The 19,072-nt window shown below is 37.0% G+C and overlaps 1 protein-coding gene across 1 annotated transcript in view; it reads right to left on the bottom strand.

Moving 5' to 3' along the window:
• CUNH18orf54 (chromosome unknown C18orf54 homolog) overlaps nucleotides 1-18,810 on the bottom strand; it is a 23,570-nt gene extending 4,760 nt beyond the window's left edge. Inside the window, exons 1-7 of the mRNA XM_021710026.1 lie at nucleotides 18,673-18,810; nucleotides 18,089-18,417; nucleotides 16,334-16,639; nucleotides 15,376-15,526; nucleotides 12,803-12,905; nucleotides 4,337-4,468; nucleotides 1,268-1,338 (exon numbers count right to left, since the gene is read on the bottom strand). Coding sequence (XP_021565701.1) covers nucleotides 1,268-1,338; nucleotides 4,337-4,468; nucleotides 12,803-12,905; nucleotides 15,376-15,526; nucleotides 16,334-16,639; nucleotides 18,089-18,371 — 1,046 coding nt within the window. The 5' untranslated portion in view covers nucleotides 18,372-18,417; nucleotides 18,673-18,810. The remainder of the gene's footprint in view (nucleotides 1-1,267; nucleotides 1,339-4,336; nucleotides 4,469-12,802; nucleotides 12,906-15,375; nucleotides 15,527-16,333; nucleotides 16,640-18,088; nucleotides 18,418-18,672) is intronic.
• Nucleotides 18,811-19,072: the final 262 nt, after the last annotated feature.

Genomic DNA, 19,072 nt, shown 5'->3' with positions numbered 1-19,072 from the left:
GCCCGCCGCCCGCCGCCCGCCGCCCGCCGCCCGCCGCCCGCCTCCCCCCGCGGCCTCGGCCGGCCCGCGCGCGCCGCCGTGGAGCGCGTGGGCGTCCCCGGGAGACCTCACTTGGCGAAACAGGGCCGCGCAACGCCTCCGGGCGCTCGCCCCGCGCCTCCGCCTGCGCCCGACGGCGGCCGAGGCCCCGCGTGGCTCGAGGCACAGCCCGGCCGGAGGAGCGGCCGCAGCAGGCGCGCCCTCGGCGGCCCCGCGAGGCCCCACGCCTGCCCCGGGACGACGCGGCGGGCCGAGGGCACGACAGGGCGAGAGCGCCACGAACGCTGGGTGCCGACCGGCACGCCCCGATGCTGCGGGGCACGAACTCTCACTCGCGCACCGGGCGAACTACAAACACGGAGGCACTGTTTCCACCCTGGAGGCTATAAACCAAAAACACGATCCTACGGGATACCTGTGTTTTCAATTTTTTTTATTTTTCCACCGGTTCTTTAGATAGCAGAATCCTAAGCAAATTCTGAATGTACAAAAGGTAGAGAACCTTGTGGGGCCTCCCTGACGGCCAAGCGAAACTGCCTTGCTAGAGTGGAAATTTTTCATCTTAGGTCTCAATCTAAGCTCCGTATTCGATCTTCTGAGGACATGTTCACACAACCAAATCCCAAAATAAATACTCTTCTGCCAATACCATGACTACAAGAATGAGTTGCAGTCTTCTCCATCTTTTAAGACAATGCAACTAAGGAAATCAGACCTATCTTTATATCCAAGACACGATCACATAGATTTCTGTGGTGATGCTTCAAACAATAATATGATTGTTACATTTATTCTAGAGGGATTACATGGGAACATATTTTGTAACGAGTTACTCAAGACAATCACACAAGTACTATCACAAATCGTTGCTATTGCTACTCAGAAATGAATCATTCATATCCATTACATTTTAAATGTCTAAAGGTTTCTCATTAGTTCTCAGTAACATTCTAAATAGGAAAGAACACAGATTTAAAACAAAACAATGTTCTTCATTGTGATTAAACCCTGTGTTCCAAGAAGCCTAAATATGTCTAGCATATCTTTCACCCAGTAACTTTCTGATTAAGTCAAAGGAATGGCTAAAATTAGTTTGTATCCATATTAGTAAAGAATACTTACCTTTTGGGTACCTGCATCATGAGCATTTGTATGCCTTACCCTGAATTGTACCCCACATCTTTAAAATAAAAATAAATAATAAAAAATTTTTAAAAAGAATACTTACTTTTGAAGTGACCTAGTAATAGGAATCATACTTTCTTTCAACTGTAATTTAGAGAAATCATCTTCTGAAACCTATTATTAAAAACACCAAATATAACAAAATATTTAAAACATCATGCAACTATAAAATACTATTTAAAATGTGGCTAAGGAAACTAGAAAATATGTTCTGTACTTTCAAAAAATTAATTCTAGCAAATAATTTTCATGAGAGCATTAAATGTTTTTATTTTCCCTTTATTCTAAAAATACTAAACTAATACTGAAGTATACTTCTAACCATATGTGCATTAAAATTCAAATCTTGGCTTAAAATTATGACTTTACTGAGCAGGGTTATATCTCAATATTTAAAAGAGGAGGACAGAGAAGGATGAATTACATTCTATATGTTAATGATTATTTGAATGTAAGGAAGGATGGTTTCATTCTATATGTTAATGTTAAGACTATTAGAATGTAAGGAGAGAAATTGAGAAATACAACTCAAATGAGCAAGTTGTGGAAGTTCTCAAGAGTTGATCTACTCATTTGTAATAAAAACTGAATTTCATAAAGCTCTACTGAATAAGAATATTAGAAACCACGACAACAAAAAAAAAGCTACCATTTAAAATGAGTATTTACCAGGTGACAAGCACTATGCTAAGTACTTCATAGTTTGTCTCAACTTATTTCTCAACACCCTCATTTTACAGAAAAGTAAACTGGTAAGTGAAATAAGGTAGGCACAGGAAAACAAATACTGCAGAGTAATCTTTAAGTCAAAGTCATTGAAGTGAAGAGTAGAATAGTGGTTACCAGGGGAAATAGGGAAGAAAGTTTGGAGAGACGTTGGTCAAAGGATATAAAATTTCAGTTAGACAGGAGGAATAAGTTCAAGATATTTTATGTCATAGTATATACTATTTTAATAGCAATGTATTATATACCTGAAAATCACTAAGAGCAGATTTTAAGTGTTCTCATCATGAAAAATAAGTACGTGAGATAGCTCAATTAACTCAAGTTGGCCATTCTAAGATTGTTGTACAGCAAAAATATATGTAATATTTGTGAATTAAAAAATAAATTAACAAATTTTTAAAAAGAGCCAGAGATTAAATGATTTGTACAAATATCATATTTGCTATTAAGTGGCAGAATTAGAATTTACAATCGTTGTTGGGAAAATATATTGTCTATGCTCTTAAACATTATACTTTTGTGGAAAAAAAGTTCATCATATAGAATAGCAGCATATAGAATGTAAAAGTAAAAACAGATTTCCAATTTCCTAGAAATATACAAACTGAAAAAACACAACGGTCCTAAAATACAACTTTATATAACTGCACTCAGAAGATTCAATAAAGACACGGTAACAAAAATAAATTTCAGATGGCAAAGGGGTATGGAAGAGTCTAATGTTGAAAAAGTTTTCTAGGCCTCCCCAAATACAACTACAAGAATGTGGTTCATACAGATTAATTTTGTAGAGCATTCAAAAACAATTACAACCTTTTCATACTTCAGTTGTAACATCATTGTATCTAAGATGCTGAATTTATAACCATAAGCTAAAGAGAAGAATCTGTTCAGAGATAAACAATCACAGAAGTCAAATAAAAATAAATGCAAGTAAATTACTTTAAAAAAAAAAAAAAGAACAATAATCAACTCTACAACATAGTAATGTGGCATGCTTATTGGCACATTCGCGACCAACAAGTTTTTCACTTTCCTAATACTGAGAGCAGGTGAAAATAAAAATAAAAAGTCTGAAGCTGGATGCCATAAACTTCTGTTGTTAAGCACAAGTGAAATTGTCACCTTTTCCACAATACAGCTGAAGGCTGCAGACATACTCAATATTTGCCTCAGATACCACACTGACTAGCATTCTGTACTATGTATTTTTTATTCAGATTATAAACCCGCAAAGACAGAATTCCATGATGAGGTATCATGAATTCATTCAAGGAAAGTTCTTGTTCAGGTTTACACAGTGCTGAACTTATTTAAAACATAATTTATTATGGGCTCAATTTTGCACAATCTACTTTGATTTGGCTGCATTTCTTCATTATTGGAAAAAATACAAAAACTGCAAAATTTGTAGGAATCTATTTTGTGTCATTATTTTTTTTTTTTTTTTAAAAAAGGCATTACAATTGATGGATGTGCTGACCAATAATCATGTATTGTGGTTTTCTTCACTTGTCCCATCAAAATATTTAATACTAGAAATTGTTTCATCTCGGACACTGTAGTATTGTTCCACTTTTAAAAATGTCTTTGGACGTTTATATCTACCATGCATCTGATCATAATACCTGTTAGTTTCAGGTGTAATCGTTTCTATAAAATCATCTTCAATAAATTGTCCGACAACTTCACTTATACTTTGAGGATCATTTGGAACTACCTTCACACCTGGATTACCAATAAACACTTCTAAGTTTCTTTCTGAATATTTTGTCCACTCAGTATCTGATTCGTTCTCACCAATACTAGTTTCACTGTCATAGATTATCTGGGTTATACTGCTTCATTTATATTGCATCATTACATCACTATCTGTCTCACTATCACTTAAAAGTTCACTGGATTCACCTTCGACCTCGGAAATCTCATCGGCATATATTTCTTCACTATGCATAATTATGGTAAATTATTTTTAGTGTTGAATATGAAAGCTCTGAAATACCAAAATACAAGTACATAACATGAATCGCAACAAAATAATGACCAACTTGCAATTTTTACCAACTGAGTAAATCAGCTAACAACATTGCACAATCGGTATCAGATAATTCTCTCAATTAACTTTCTCTCTCCTTGCCTGACTATTCATTTTCAAACAAAATATAGTAACACATACACATGACAACACGGCAGCATTCAGAAACAGAATCTTGAATGACAGGAATTCACATCAGTGGCAACCAGGAACAGAATTTGGAATGACATAAATTCACATCAGCGGTCGCAAATGAGTTTAACATAAAATTAGAAGGTCTAAAAAAGATGCTGAAAAAAGTCTTTTGGTGAAATCACAAATCTCAATTCATAAATCATAAATGCCTACTTGCATAGTCTCTTTTTCTGGCTCTGTGGTTTTATTCTGATTAAAACTTTCTTGTACTGCTTGAAGATTGAATAACATTTGTTTCAGGGCTTCAACAGGACCATGATGTTTGCCTCCAGAAAGAGTACAGGTCTAAGGTTAAAACAGATTACAATATTAGGTTAACCATCTAAATTCTGGAGGAAAAAGTTTTACTTTGTATTATTTGCCTCCAACATAAAATTAATTAAAAAAAAAATCCCAACAACAAAAGTCAATAAAGTGTTAAAAAAAAAAAAAATCACAATCATAACTCACCACTTCCCCATGCCCAGTACCCAGGTAAAGCTACTTAGAGACAATCACAATTAACAGTTTGGCACGTCCTTTCATAGTCCTTGCTCTTCTAAAATGAACAGTGCATGTTAACATTTATAACAAATTCATTGAGTACATTTAAAAATCACAGATTTTTTAAAGTCAGAGAGCAGATAAAACAGTATGTCCTTTCCAACAGAGCAAGGACTACAATCTCAAATATAGTATTCTCTGCACACTTTTAAATGTTTTCCTACAAAGAATGTAGACTTTTCACCTCTTCACAGGCTTCACATTTCTTACTATCCAAAGAACACTCAGACTTCCATTACCACTGGCCTTACCCATGTTATCTAGCACTCAGCCACATAAGAGGTCAGGTTTCTTTTAAGATAATCTGTAAGAAAAATTTTTTAACTTCTTTAATTTCTTACCAACCTATTGTTTTACATCTTTCAAATGAATTTCTGTGTCCTGCCAGCTATCCAAAGTGGCAGATATCTTAAGATGTCTGTGATTTAACATATTTCAGCATAGACAGTGCAGGATAAGTACTATTTAAAACTTCATTCTATAGGCAGTTGATTAGCATAAGAGATTGTGGGTAAGCATATGGTTAAAAAAATTTCAAAGAGTCTCCCACAGTTATATGAACAGAAAATAAGAAATAGGAAATGGAAGTGTGAAATGGTATAGTTACTGTGGAAAACAGTATAGGAATTCCACATAAAACTAAACATAGAATTACTAAATGATTCTGCAATTTCCCTTCCAGAAGAACTGAAAGCAGGAACTCAGACAGATTATCTGTACATCCATGTTCATAGCAGCATTAGTCACAACAACCAAAAATGGAAGCAACACAAGAGTCCATCAACAGAGGAATGAATCAACAAAATGCGGCACATACATACGATGGAATATTATTCAGTCTGAGAAAGAAAATTGTGAAAACCCCTACAATATGGATAAACCATGAAGACAATATGCAACGTGAAATAAGTCAGTCACACATAGGACCCATATTTTATTCTTCTTCTTCTATGAGGTTCCTAGAGTCGCAAATTCAGTGACAGAAAGTAGGAAGCTGCTTGCCAAGGGCTAGGGGAGGAAAAAATGAGGAGTTAGAGTTGAATGAGTTCAGAGTTTCATTTTGCAACGACGGGAAAGTTCTGGAGGTGGACGAAGGCAACAGCCACACACACGTGAAGGGACTTAATGCCCCAGTGTACACTCAACCAGGACTACAACGGCAAATCTTGCATAATGCGTATCTTTACCACAATAGAATCAAGATGTCTCTATAAAAAGAAACAGCGATATAAGGATCCAGTTAGGCTGATGCTCCCAAACCCTTAGAGACAGCACCTGAAGCATTATCGCCAAACGATCTGCGTCCAGCCACGCTTTCAGCACCTCTGGTTCCTGATGCCACCCATAAGAGCTGCAAGAGCCTGCCTCTGGACTTAAGTGACCTTTTCAAGCAAAGAAATGGTCAGGACACCAAAAGAAGACAAAATACTACAGAATGTTATACAAAATGCACACATATGTGGTATTCCCTATAAACACATACAAACATTCACATTCAGATCAACGTAGATGTGTAAGTATGGGTGTGTCTGTAAACAAACGTGAACAAACTGGAGGGTCATAAGGTCATTCGATGTTTAGTTTTTTGTGGGATTCCTGGACCGTTTTCACAGTGGCTACACCATTTCACACTTCCATTTCTTATTTCTTCTTTTCTGTTCATATAACTGTGGGAGACTCTTTGAAATCTTTTTAACCATGCCGCTCACCCAGAATATCTTATGGCACACTTTGTGCCACTGTTGATATTTAATGAATGTTCAAAAAATGTTGGTGCTTGGTGAATGGAGTAATACAACGTATTCTAAGACTCTTCATTGAAAGCTGGTAATGAATGGCTCTGGATACAACTTTTTATTTATCTCCGACTCTTAGAACCACAGTAATATTGCATATATTCAAAAAACAATGAATATATATAGTTTCCCAATACATAGCTGGAGTCTTGGAAGATCCTCCAGAACTCTCTGTGAAGACCAGACTCGAGTCCCTGATACCAGACGGTACAGTGTTTGCATATAATGCGCACATATTCTCCCATATCCTTTAAATTACCACTAGATTACTTACAATACCTAATATCATGTAAATATTAATATAATAGTTGTTATACTGCATTGGTTTTTTGTTTGTACTATTTTTATTGTTGTATTTTATTTTTACTTTTCTCAAATATTTTCAATCCACAGTTGGTTGAATCTATAGATGTGGAACCCACAGATACAGAGGGTCAACTGCATATAATAATAAATGAACCAAATAACAGTATTATAAATACATGATGCACAACCAATTTTCATCTCACTAAAAAGGGTTGGAAAAAAAAAATGAATGTAGGTGACTCCGGAAAACAGTATTTTGATTTGATTGTTTAGGCGAAGACAAAAGGAACAAATACAAGTAATGTGACCTAGTTAGCAAATTTGTTATTTACAAGGATAGCGGTTAGCAATTCTAAAACTACTTATGTGTATACTAGGACAGAGCAAATATATAAATCTATTTTAGATAATGATAGGATTCTCATTGATGGACAAAGAATTCCAAAAAGAAACAGGAAAAGTTAAAACAAATCCTGTGGTATTGGACTAGAATCAGAGATACCAGTATGAACTCATTATTTTATACATATATGTAAAATAACACATATATACATTCATATACAGAGAAACATAGAAATGTTGATGTGTAAGTACCTGTGAGTTTGTACACAGATGTGTTTCTTAGGTCTTCCTATCGATAGAGACTAGAATGAATAACAATCCAGTCACAATAGGGGCAACTAATGTCTAGATCTTAGTTGATAAAAACAATTTACCAAGGAAAGTGCTCCAAAAAGAATGGAGACATGTAAAAAGGGCAAAGGAGCCAACCTGCAGGAACTCCTAAATGTCTAAACAGGAACAATCTGAACAGCATAAATAATAACATTGTAATATAAGACTAGAATAAGATAAATACCTATGTATCCAAATTGATATAAATAATTTAGTAAATAAATGAGGGAGAAGGCATAGTTATTCATTATAAAAGGATTCTAATTAGCAAATACAGAAGAAAAGGTTCACTAAAAAATTTTAGATACTAAAATTTGTAGACAGAAGTTTGAGGAGAAACAAGCTATTTACATGGTCTCAAAGCAGTCTAAGATATTTAATAATTACATGGGAAACAGTAACTTTATACTAAGGGGAAAGTCAATAAATACCACCTTAACCAAGGGTTCAAGGTTTAACACCACCAGTATTTACATATTATTATGCAGTGTTATTATATGTTGTTACATTATTGTACTAACATACCAATATACTAATGAGATCACCGTATCATGAACCCTCTGGTATCATGCACTGAGAAGAGAACATTACTTCTTTGGTACTCTTGCCAAAAAAGCATAACCTCATTCTAATCACAAGAAAACTTCAGACAAACCCAAACTGAAAAACTATCTACAATATAAGCAACTGATCCCAAAGCCCTGCAGAGGAACAATCTGGCAGACAAATAATTCACAACAGCTGTCTTAAGAAAACCCAGCAAACTTCAAGAAAACACAGGAATTCAGAAAGGAAAGGCACACAGACATCAATGCAGAAACATAAGAAACATGAAAAGCCAAGGAATGACACCACCAAAAGAATATGAAACCTCTAGTAACAGACCCTAGTGAAATAAAAAAATTGCTGGAAAAGAAATTGTAAGTAATGATCCTAAAGAAACGAATGAGATGTAAGAAAATACAGAGAGACAATCTGACAAAATAAGGAATACAATTCATAATATGAACAAGAAATTCAACAAAAAAATAAAAAACCAAACAGAAATCCTATAGCTGAAAAATTCATTAAAGATGCAAAAATACAATACAGTTCCAACAACAGACTTGATCAAGTAAAAGAAACAATCTCTGAACTTGAGGATGGATCATTTAAAATTACCCAGAGGAAAAAAGGATATAAAAATGAAAAAGAGTAAAGAAAGCCTATACAACTTAAGAAACACCATAAAATGAACAAATGTTCAAATTATGGGAACTTCACAAGAAGAAGGTAAAAAGCAGCAAAACCTATTTAATGAAACCACAGCTGAAAATTTCCCCAGTCTGGGAAGAGATATGGACATCCAAGTCCAAAAAACCCAAAGGTCCCCAAATAAATTCAAGCCAAAAAATTCTTCCACATTACAGTCACATTGTGAAAAGTCAAAGACAAACAGAGAATTCTAAAATCAGCAAGAGAAAGCCATTAAGTTGCATATAAGAGAATTCCCATTAGCCTAACAAGGGATTTCTCTACAGAAATCTTACAGGCCAAGAGAAAATAGGGTAATATATTCAAAGCGCTGGAAGAAAAATAAAGCTGACAATACTATACCCAGCAAAGTTATCCTTCCGAAATGAAAGAGAAAGTCTTTCTCAGACAAGCAAAAATTAACAGAAATCACAACCACTAGACCAGCCTTGCAAGAAATGCTCAGGAATCCTGTATCTGGAAGCAAGCAAATGATAACTACACCATGAAAACACACAAAAACATAAAACTTACTGGTAGAGCAGATACACGAAGAAGAAAGAATAAACATTACTACAGAAAACTACCAAACCACAATGATCACAAGAGGGGAAGAAAGGAACAATGGATATACAAAACAACCAGAAAACAGTAAACAAAATTACAGAAGTCCTCGCCTATCAACATTAACCTTGAATGTAAGTGAATTAAATTTCTTACTTAAAAGAGAGAGACTTGCTGAGTTAAAAATAAAACCACCCAACTAGACGCAGCCTACAAGAAACTCCTTTCACCCGTTAAGATATACACAGACTGAAAGCGAATGTATGGAGAAAGCTATTCCACACAAATGGAAACCAAAAGCAAGGAGGAGTAGCTTTACTTACATCAGATTAAACAGGCTAAGTTAAAAGCTGTAAAAAGAAACAAAGGTCATTATATGATAAAGAGATCAATTCAGCAAGAGGCTATAATAATTGTAAATCTATATGCTCCCAACAGCAGAGCACCCAGATATATAAAGCAAACATGATTAGATCTAACAATTGAGATGCAACATCCCTCTCACAGCATCAGAAAGATCATCTAGAAAGAAAACAAAACAATTGGCTTTAAACTGCACATTACACAAAATTGAACAGAACTTTACAGACATTTCATACAGCAGTTATGGAATACACAACCTCTCTTATCAGCAGATAGCAAATTCACCAGATAAACCACACATTAGAACATAAAATAAGTCTCAGCAAATTTAAAAAAATTAAAAATAAAATCATACCAAGTATCCTTTCTCACCACAATGAAATATAACTATAAATCAATAACAAGAACTACTTTCAAAACTGTACAACACATGGAAATTATATGTTCCTAAACAACCAACTGGTCAATTATAAAATTATGAAGGAAATTAAAAATTTTCTTGACACAAATAAAAATAGAACACAACATACCAAGACTTCTGAGATACAGCAAAAATCAGTATTAAGGGGAAGGTTTATAGCAATACATGCCTACATCAAAAAAGTAAGAAGATTTTAAATAACCTAATGCTGCACATCTCAAACTAGAAAAGCAACAACAAATTAAACCCAAAATTAGTAGGAAAAAGAAGTAATAAAGATCTAAGCAGGAGTGAACAAAATTGTGACTAAAAGAATAAAAAAGATCAGTGAGGCAAAAAGTTGGCTTTTTAAATAGGTAAAACAAAATCAACAAATCATTAGCTAGGCTAACTAAGAAAAAAAGCAGACTCAAATAAATAAAATCAGAAATAAAAAAGGAGCATAACAACTTATATGACAAATACAACGGATCATTTGAAAGCATTACAAACAATTATATACATTGGAAAACCTAATAGAGATGGATAAATTCTGGAACACATACAATCTATCAAATTTGTATCAAGAAGAAATAGAAAACCTGAGCAGGCCCATTAAAAGTATACTGAATCAAATCAGTAATAAAAAGTCTCCCACAGAAGAAAAACCAGGACTGGATAGTTTCACTGTTGAATTCCAAACATTTAAAGAACTAATTCCAATTCTTCTCACACTCTTCCTTCCAGAAAATCAAAGAGGAGAGAATTCTTCCTAACTCATTCTACAAGCCCAGCATTACCCTGAACCCAAATCAGAGAAGAACACAACAAAAAAAGAAAACTATAGATCAATATCCCTGATGAACACAGATGCAAAAATCCTCAACAAAATACTAGCAAACCAAATCCAGTGGCACACTAAAAAGATAATTCACAGTCGGGCTCGGTGGCTCAACCTGTAATCCCGCGCCTGGGAGGCTTAGGTGAGTGGATTGCCTGAGCCTGCAGATTCGAGACCCGCCTGGGCAGCAAGACATCATCTCAACAATAAATCGAAAAATCAGCCGGGCATGGTAACGCACGCCTGTAATTCCGGCTACTTGGAAGGCTGAGGTGGAAGGACTGCCGGAGCCCAGCAGGTTGAGGTTGCGGTGGCCGGGAGCGTGCCACTGTACTCCAGTCCGGGTGACAGAGTGAGACTCCAACTCAAAAAAAAAAAAGATAATTCACCATGATCAAGTGGGATTTATCCCAAGGATAGTTCAACATATGCAAATTAATAAATGTGACACATCACAACAACAGAATATAGGACAAAAAAATCTCAAAAGACGCAGAAAGAACTTTTGATAAAATTCAACATCGCTTCATGATGAAAATTCTCAGTGAATCAGATATAGAAGTATACCTCAACACAAGCCCATACATGAAACACCCACAGCTAATATGATAGATACTTCACCGGAAAAGTTGAAAGCTTTTTCTCTAAGATCTAGAGCAAGATAAGAATGCCCAGTCTCACCACTCTTATTCTGCATAATACTAGAAGTCCAAGTCAGAGCAACCAGGAAAGAGAAACAAATAAGGGGCAGCCAAATGAGAGACAGGAGAAATAAGCTCTAGTGTTCTATAGAACTGCTGACTTACTACAGTTAACAACTATCATATATTATCAAATAGCTAGAAGAGAGGATTTTGAATGTGCCCAATAAAAACAAATAATAAATGTTTGCAGTAATAGACATGCAAATTACCCTGATTTTGTTTTTATTGTTTTGAATAAGGGTCTCACTCTGTTGCTCAGGCTGGAGTGCAACGGTGCTACCACGGCTCACCGCAGCCTCAAACTCCTGGGCTCAAGTGATCCTAACTTGATCCTCAAGTTAGCCTCCTGAGTAGCTAAAACTATAGGCATGCACCACCATGCCTGACTAATTTTTTTTTTTTTTGAGTTGGAGTCTCACTTTGTTGCCCAGACTGGAGTGCAGTGGCCGCTCCCAGCCACCGCAGCCTCGACCTGCTGGGCTCCGGCGATCCTTCCGCCTCAGCCTTCCAAGTAGCGGGAATTACAGGCATGCACTACCATGTCCGGCTGATTTTTTTTATTTATTGTAGAGATGAGGTCTTGCCTGCCCAGGTGGGTCTCGAACCCACGGGCTCAGGCAATCCACTCACCTCAGCCTCCCAAAGGCGCGGGATTACAGGCTGAGCCACCAAGCCCAGTTTTTTTACGTTTTTGTAGAGTCAAGGTCTTGTTATATTACCCAGGTTGGTTCTGAACTCCTGGTGCAAGCAATCCTTGCACCTCAGCCTCCCAAGTAGCTAGTACAACAGGCAGATGCCACCACACCTAACTAATTTTTAGATTTTTTTTTGTAGTGGCAAGATCTCGCTATGTTGCCTAGGAGGACTCAAACAGTCCTCCTGCCTCAGCCTCTCAAAGTGCTGGGATTACAGGCATGAGCCACCACACCTGGCCCCTGATTTAATCACTATACATTATATATATCAAAACATCACTATGTACCACATAAGTTGGTACAATTATTACATGCTAATTTCAAAATATTATTATAAAATAAAATTAACAATTCTAGAAGGAATGAAGGATCTCTGGAGGCATGTTGGGAGGGAGAGGATTTGGGTCTTCTTTACTTAAAATAGCTAAATAACTAAGACACAAATATCTACACATTAGTCATAAATCTTGCGAGTTAAAAAAGATTTGGCTTCACTTACCTGATCATCACTGTTTAAAAAGTCCTCAAGAACTCCTTTAGCACACTTTGCCCCTGAAGTGTGTTGAGGACTATCATCAGAGGGAACAGGAACAGGAGCTTTGCTAAACAGGATTTAAAAGATACAGCAAGTAAGTTCCCAATTTCTAAAAACTAGGTAATAAATAATTTAAGGACTTTTTTTTTCTTTTTTGAGTTGGAATCTCACTCTCACTCAGACTGGAGTGCGGTTCTGGCCACCGCAACCTCAACCCGCTGGGCTCCCGATCCTTCCGCCTCAGCCTTCTGAGTAGCTGGAACTACAGGTGCGCGCTACCATGCCTGGCTAATTTTTGATTTATTGTGGAGACGAGGTCTCGCCAAGTTGCCCAGGCGGGTCTCGAACCCGCGGGCTCAGGCAATCCCCTCACCTCGGCCTCCCAAAGGTGCGGGATTACAGGCTGAGCCACCGAGCCTGGCCAAGGACTTTCATCCCAATGAAAGCAGTCACCAAGAAACAGCCATCCCAGATGTGGGTCACACTGACGCTGTATGGCACCTCCCCCACCTCTCCCTCAACCGACGCCAGCCGGAATCCGAGCCTCTCTATGTTCCTGCTTTTCGAGCTTTAAGAAGAAAATGTAAAGAAGTGTCAGTTCTCAACTAAACACATCAGCCCTGAACTATGAACTGTGCTCCAAAAGCTCCCTCGTTAGAAAAAGTAGTACACTTTCACCATTAAGCACTGCAAGTTACCCAACAAAAATCAAAAACGCCATGAACTCGTAAGAGTTTTTACTCGCAGGGCAGTTACCTGTCCTCCCACTTCAAGGCAATAAAACAGACACCCCCTTCAGAAGTGGTATTAACATAACGTACAGATTACACTGGGAAAGGATTAATTTTGAAATTAACATTCCTGAGTACAATCCCTGTCGTACTATGTGACCTCAGATGCTTTGCTTATCTGAATTTAGTCTCTACATTTGCGGTCCCGTCTATCTCACAGATGTATTGCGCACACGAATTGATTCTCCACATACACTTAATAGAGGCTGAATAAACATCAATTTCTTTCCTGATAATCAAGGGGTAGCAGAGGAGAATGTTCTCCAAATCAAATTCTATTAGTCACAAAAATAAATCAATTCATTCTATTTCTCTCTTATTTATATATCACTATAAAGTAGGTTTGTAACTCAAGAACTTAAATATCTAAGAATTTCTTTTACATCTAAATGCTGCAGTACTACTGCTTTTTCTTAATAAGCAGCACCTCTTTATTGACGTAGTTGATTTCAAATTTGCTACAAGCTTTTTCACACTTCCCGGTAGTCTTTCTCCCTATTCCTAACGAACAATGTGTACATCCACCCACCTGTTATCAAAAGCATTTACCACATTGTTAAAGACGATTGCTGGGTACAAGGAAGTTCATCTTATTATTCTTCCACTTTTGTAATTTGTTTGAAAATGCCCATAATAAAGTTTCTTTTTAAAAAAGCAATTATTTGGTTGTGGTTTTGTTCTACCTTTTAGACTGCTACCTTGAGCACTTCTTATTCAATTTTGTTTTTGATGATAGGTCGATAATAATGTGCCAATCTCAATTTGAGATCCTCAAACCATTATTAGCTTTATCTATAGACATACCCAACACAATATAAATTCAATCTTCCAAAAATGAACTGCTATATATAATGGTATAATACAATGGTACTGAGCCAAACCATTGATAATATTAACACAAGCCAGAAGTTATATTATCAAATTACAAAATACATTAAGTGCACTCAAAAAATTTTACTCTTAATTTAAACATCTCTGATATTACTTGTTCACCCATTTAGGTTCCAATTACAAGCCAAGTATGGCAACTATGATACTTTATTAATATATAAACTAACTGATAAGAAAATAAGCAATTAGAAAATAAGAATGGGCAACACCTTTGGGTCCTCTCCCACTGTGGGAGCTTTTCTGTCCTCTTAATAAATTCTGCTTTAAAAAAAAAAAAGAAGAAGAATAAAAGAAGTATTAAGTGAGAAATATTAAGTATTAGTTATTAACCCAAGTAAAGACAAGCTTAGACAAAATAATAAATTACCAAAGTCTACGGCGTAGCGTGGGGTTACCAAGAATGTATTTCTGATTTTTTTAAAAATGCATCCTCATTTAAGGAAAATGGCTAAAAGAGAAAGTAAACTGTAAATAAAAAGAAACTCTACTATATGGAAAATATTGGGGGCGAGGAAAAGTTTAAAATAAGTAAAAAGAATTTTGTAATTCTCTTTCATCTGTGAAGTAATGGTACTAATCTGGTTCTAATCCCTAATATTTATATATCAATATTTTATGAGGAAACAAAATGAACATTGGTAACAAAGACAGAAATTATATAATGTACCTAAGGTTATGAAACATTACACCATCTTGTGATAACAAATAAAATATGCAATTTAAAGCAGCAACACTGAAAGCTATGCTCTATAGAATTACAGTGTTACTATTACCATTGTTTTAAAAATAAATCAGGTGTTCATATGACATTCTCACTTGGAAAACTAAACAGTTTTTCCATTGTCACTTACTTACAAAGTAACAGGAATATTTTCCCATGATCTTTCTGCTTCAAGTTTGTCTAATGAGCAAGGACTGCCATCCTTTTCCACAGACTTTGGTAATTCTTCAGTACACTGCTCTAGATTTCTCTTGGCCTTCAGGATAAGCAGTTCAATTTTGTCACCTAATTTTAAAAGATCTTATTAACTTTTTTTAAACACAAAGCATAGCAAAATCTTGCAAAGTCAACAACAATTCAGGTAATTTGGAATATACACACATTTACAACAGCAAGTTATGTTAAAATGTGACATTCAAGCAAAGAAAAAAGGAGAAGAGACATTTTCTAGTTACAAAAGGCAGTATAAGTGAAGATAATAAGCATTCTCAAAAAAGTCATTACATCAAAGTAAAACATAAAGCTCCTAGATATTACATCAACTTTACAACATTTTCTTTGGTTTAAAGAAAAAAAAAAAAAAAACTATAGCGAAAAACAAAGTATTACCACTGAATGGCTTTGTCGACTGTCCTGAGAAAAGTGGATTTTCGCACTGACATCGGCTATGTTCAAAATCACATTTGTGTTCATTAACTAATTCTTTATTATCACTCAAGAAATTTGAAAAGTTTGACGGTTCAAAAGAATGTTCAAAACAATGTAATTTATTCACAAGCCGAGAAGTTCTTTGGGCTTGGTAACTATGACTAGGGGAACACTGGTCATCTTGGAACATTTTAGAAACCTTTCGACTACTTGCATCAGATAGCAAGTCTTGACTGTGGAGCCAGGCTGGGTATTTGAAATCAGGTATACTAGTTATCCCTGAAACATTAAGGTCAGATTTCTGGCTAGTGAGCCATCTTGGATAATTATTTTCAACACCGTGTTCTGAACAGTCCTTGAAAGATGATTTCTTGGGAAAAAATAAAGATGATTCAGAAACACATTTACTAGTCCTATTCATAAGTTTGGGGTTTTTTAGCCTACCACTTTGCTTTCCATTTCTATTTGTGCACACAACAGGAGTGACTAAGGTATCCTTGTCCACGGAAGTGGAGGGGTCTTGAAAATCTGAATTCTTTTCAGTGTCAAACAAATCCAGTCTTCTAATGAACTTCTTGTTTTTCTTAACCATTCGATGACTTGGTCCAACATAAGTGAAAGAAAACGATCCATCTGCTGGAAGTTTTAATAGATCATCAGTTGTTAGGCTAATGGAGTCTATGTCATTAACAGTCTGTCTTCTATAGGATAGAGAGTTTGAGTGCTTTTTGTGATCAGGATTTTCAAAAGCTGTAAAACAAAGAATAGCTCTGTTTATCTTCCTTCATTACACATAAGTACATTATAATATCAAACAGTAAATGAGAATAAGAAATCAAGAATCATTTGTGCTTTCCTCTTATCCTCGTTAAAGCTAAAAGTATAAGGGGTAAAACAGGAAGTGATTTCTTTCTCACGTTTCTTTAATCTGCTTTATTTCTTTTCTACATTTCTCTCCAACCTCCTGAATTTTCTGTGTTTTCTAATTTACTCTTCAATCTTTTCATCTAGACATACCAAACGCAGTCAGATAATTAGATCAACCCTGGTAATTTAGTACTGGCTGCAGCACAGAAAAAAAAAGGGCATAAAACTTGGTGAGAAAAAAGTTTGCTTTCTCGCCTACAAATCCTACAACTGCGTGGCTACACAGAACTGTTCTAACTCTTCTTCTGGAACATACGGCCCATACCCTTCTAAGAGTTGGACACAACTCTTAGAAGGCCTGTTCTGTGAGTGCTCAGTAAAGTGCTAACTGGCTTATCAACAGGTGTATTTTCCAAACTTGCCTTCAAACATTTAACATCTTGTGAATATCATCATTTCATAGAATAAAGACCAGAAAGACCTAACCCATCAACTGGAATAGAATGCGTATAAAGTCAAAAAGGCTGAGATTTGATTAAAGTCATTAAGCGAGTTAAGGAAAGCTAAAATCACCATGTCAACACTTTTCATTATGCTATAGTATAATGGCTTAAGAGTTTAGAATCAGCCACCTGTATGGTTATATTATAACTTTACAGTTATATAACTCCAAAGTCAAAAGAGAATCTTAGCTGAAAATTCCTGGGAACGAAAGTGTTATACCAACATTTTACAAAAATATCCAGATCTCAATATTATAAAAGTTACTTTTACTTCAAAATAACAAAAAAAGTCAAGTTTTACAAGGCTACAAGGGGGGAACCCCAAAACGCCAGAATTTATTTATTTAAACAATTACGTATTTATTCTCACACGTTTAAATTTCAACCACATTCAAAGTACTCTTCATCTGAGGCAATACACCTGTAAAGATGCTATGTCCACTGCTCAAAATAGTTTCTGAATTCACCAATTCTGATGCCTCTAGTGCTCCCGCCGTTTTGGGTTTTGCCTCTCGTACACTGGCAAACTGTTTCCCTTCCTTCGTGGGGGAACAAAAAAAGCAGCTCAGGGAAAGACCGGGTGAACAGGGAGTCAGGGGGTCCTGCCCTTTTGGTCAAAAGTCCCTGAAACCAAACACAGCCCCTCACAACCACGACAGCTGGGGCACTGACGCCGACGGGCTCCCCGAGCACGCGCCGGGCAGGGAAGCCCGAACTGCCAGGGGCCCGCCCTCCCAAGCACAATTCTGGGTTTTTGGGGTCCCCCCACACGTCTCTCAAATGCTTCAAAACATCGGAACATACAGAAAACATCCAAAGAAAAGCCTACCACTGTTTGGCTTATAAATATAGTTGGAGAATTGCGGCCTGTTGGTAGAACCGCCATTAACGATCACTTTTCCAGGGCTTGCACCGGGACACATTCGGCTTCGATCAAAGTCGTCGATATAGGCCTGCAGAGCCTGAGACGCAGAGCTGTACAGTTTATCCTTGTAGTGAAAGCAGCCAGCAGAATGAGAGGAATGGCTGCCGCTCAGGCTGCAGCTCGCTAGCAGAGAAGACACCGACGACTCCCGAGAACACACCCTGCGTTTTGGGTCTGGTTTTGCCATGGTTTCCTCAGAGCGGGTTATTTCTACTCGTTTCCCTTAAAAACAACTGCAATGCACAAAAAAAAAAAAAAAAGTGAAGGCGCCAATTTTTTCAAACAGTGACCCTATGCAAATAAAATTACTAAAGATGTTCTTTTTATAATTCCCGTTAAACAACAGAAATCCACTATCTATAACAGACACTCCTTTTTAAGCACTGTAGGCTTTTAAATTATCATCATCATTGTGAATTCCTTCTTCGACGATTTAGAAGACATACTTTAAGTACCTATGTGGCTGGGAACACGCTCACAAAAATTACCTGAGAATATACACGAAAAACGCCAAGGAAAGAACACTCCAATCTCTTTCTTAAAGTTCGAGAACTACTTGCGAAGCCTTTTTCCTCTGGTGATAAGCTCTGTGACAGCACAATACCCGGCACTCCCGGCAGCACCTCTCAAACCCCACGCCTCCCACCATGCATGACACACAGCAGGCGCGCCAGCAGTTCTTCGACGCCACCCAAGAGGCCTCGGAAACGAGGAGAAACCACGGAGAACATCCACGTTCGAGGCTGCAAACGCCTACACGCCACCGTAGCCCATCCCTGCGCTCAACAAAGACCCGAGAGGCAAGAAGACCGTGCACAACCGTGTGCCGGCGGAGCAATAAAGCGCAGGTCTTGCCGTCAAACGCGCGGGCGAGCTGCCCTTTCCCCC

Source organism: Carlito syrichta, unplaced genomic scaffold (assembly GCF_000164805.1).
Source record: "Carlito syrichta isolate Samal-C Ts95f unplaced genomic scaffold, Tarsius_syrichta-2.0.1 Scaffold287939, whole genome shotgun sequence".
In the NCBI taxonomy this organism is placed as follows: domain Eukaryota; kingdom Metazoa; phylum Chordata; class Mammalia; order Primates; family Tarsiidae; genus Carlito; species Carlito syrichta.
The sequence above is the reverse complement of the archived record's forward strand: the minus strand, read 5'-3'. Positions and strand labels throughout refer to the sequence as shown.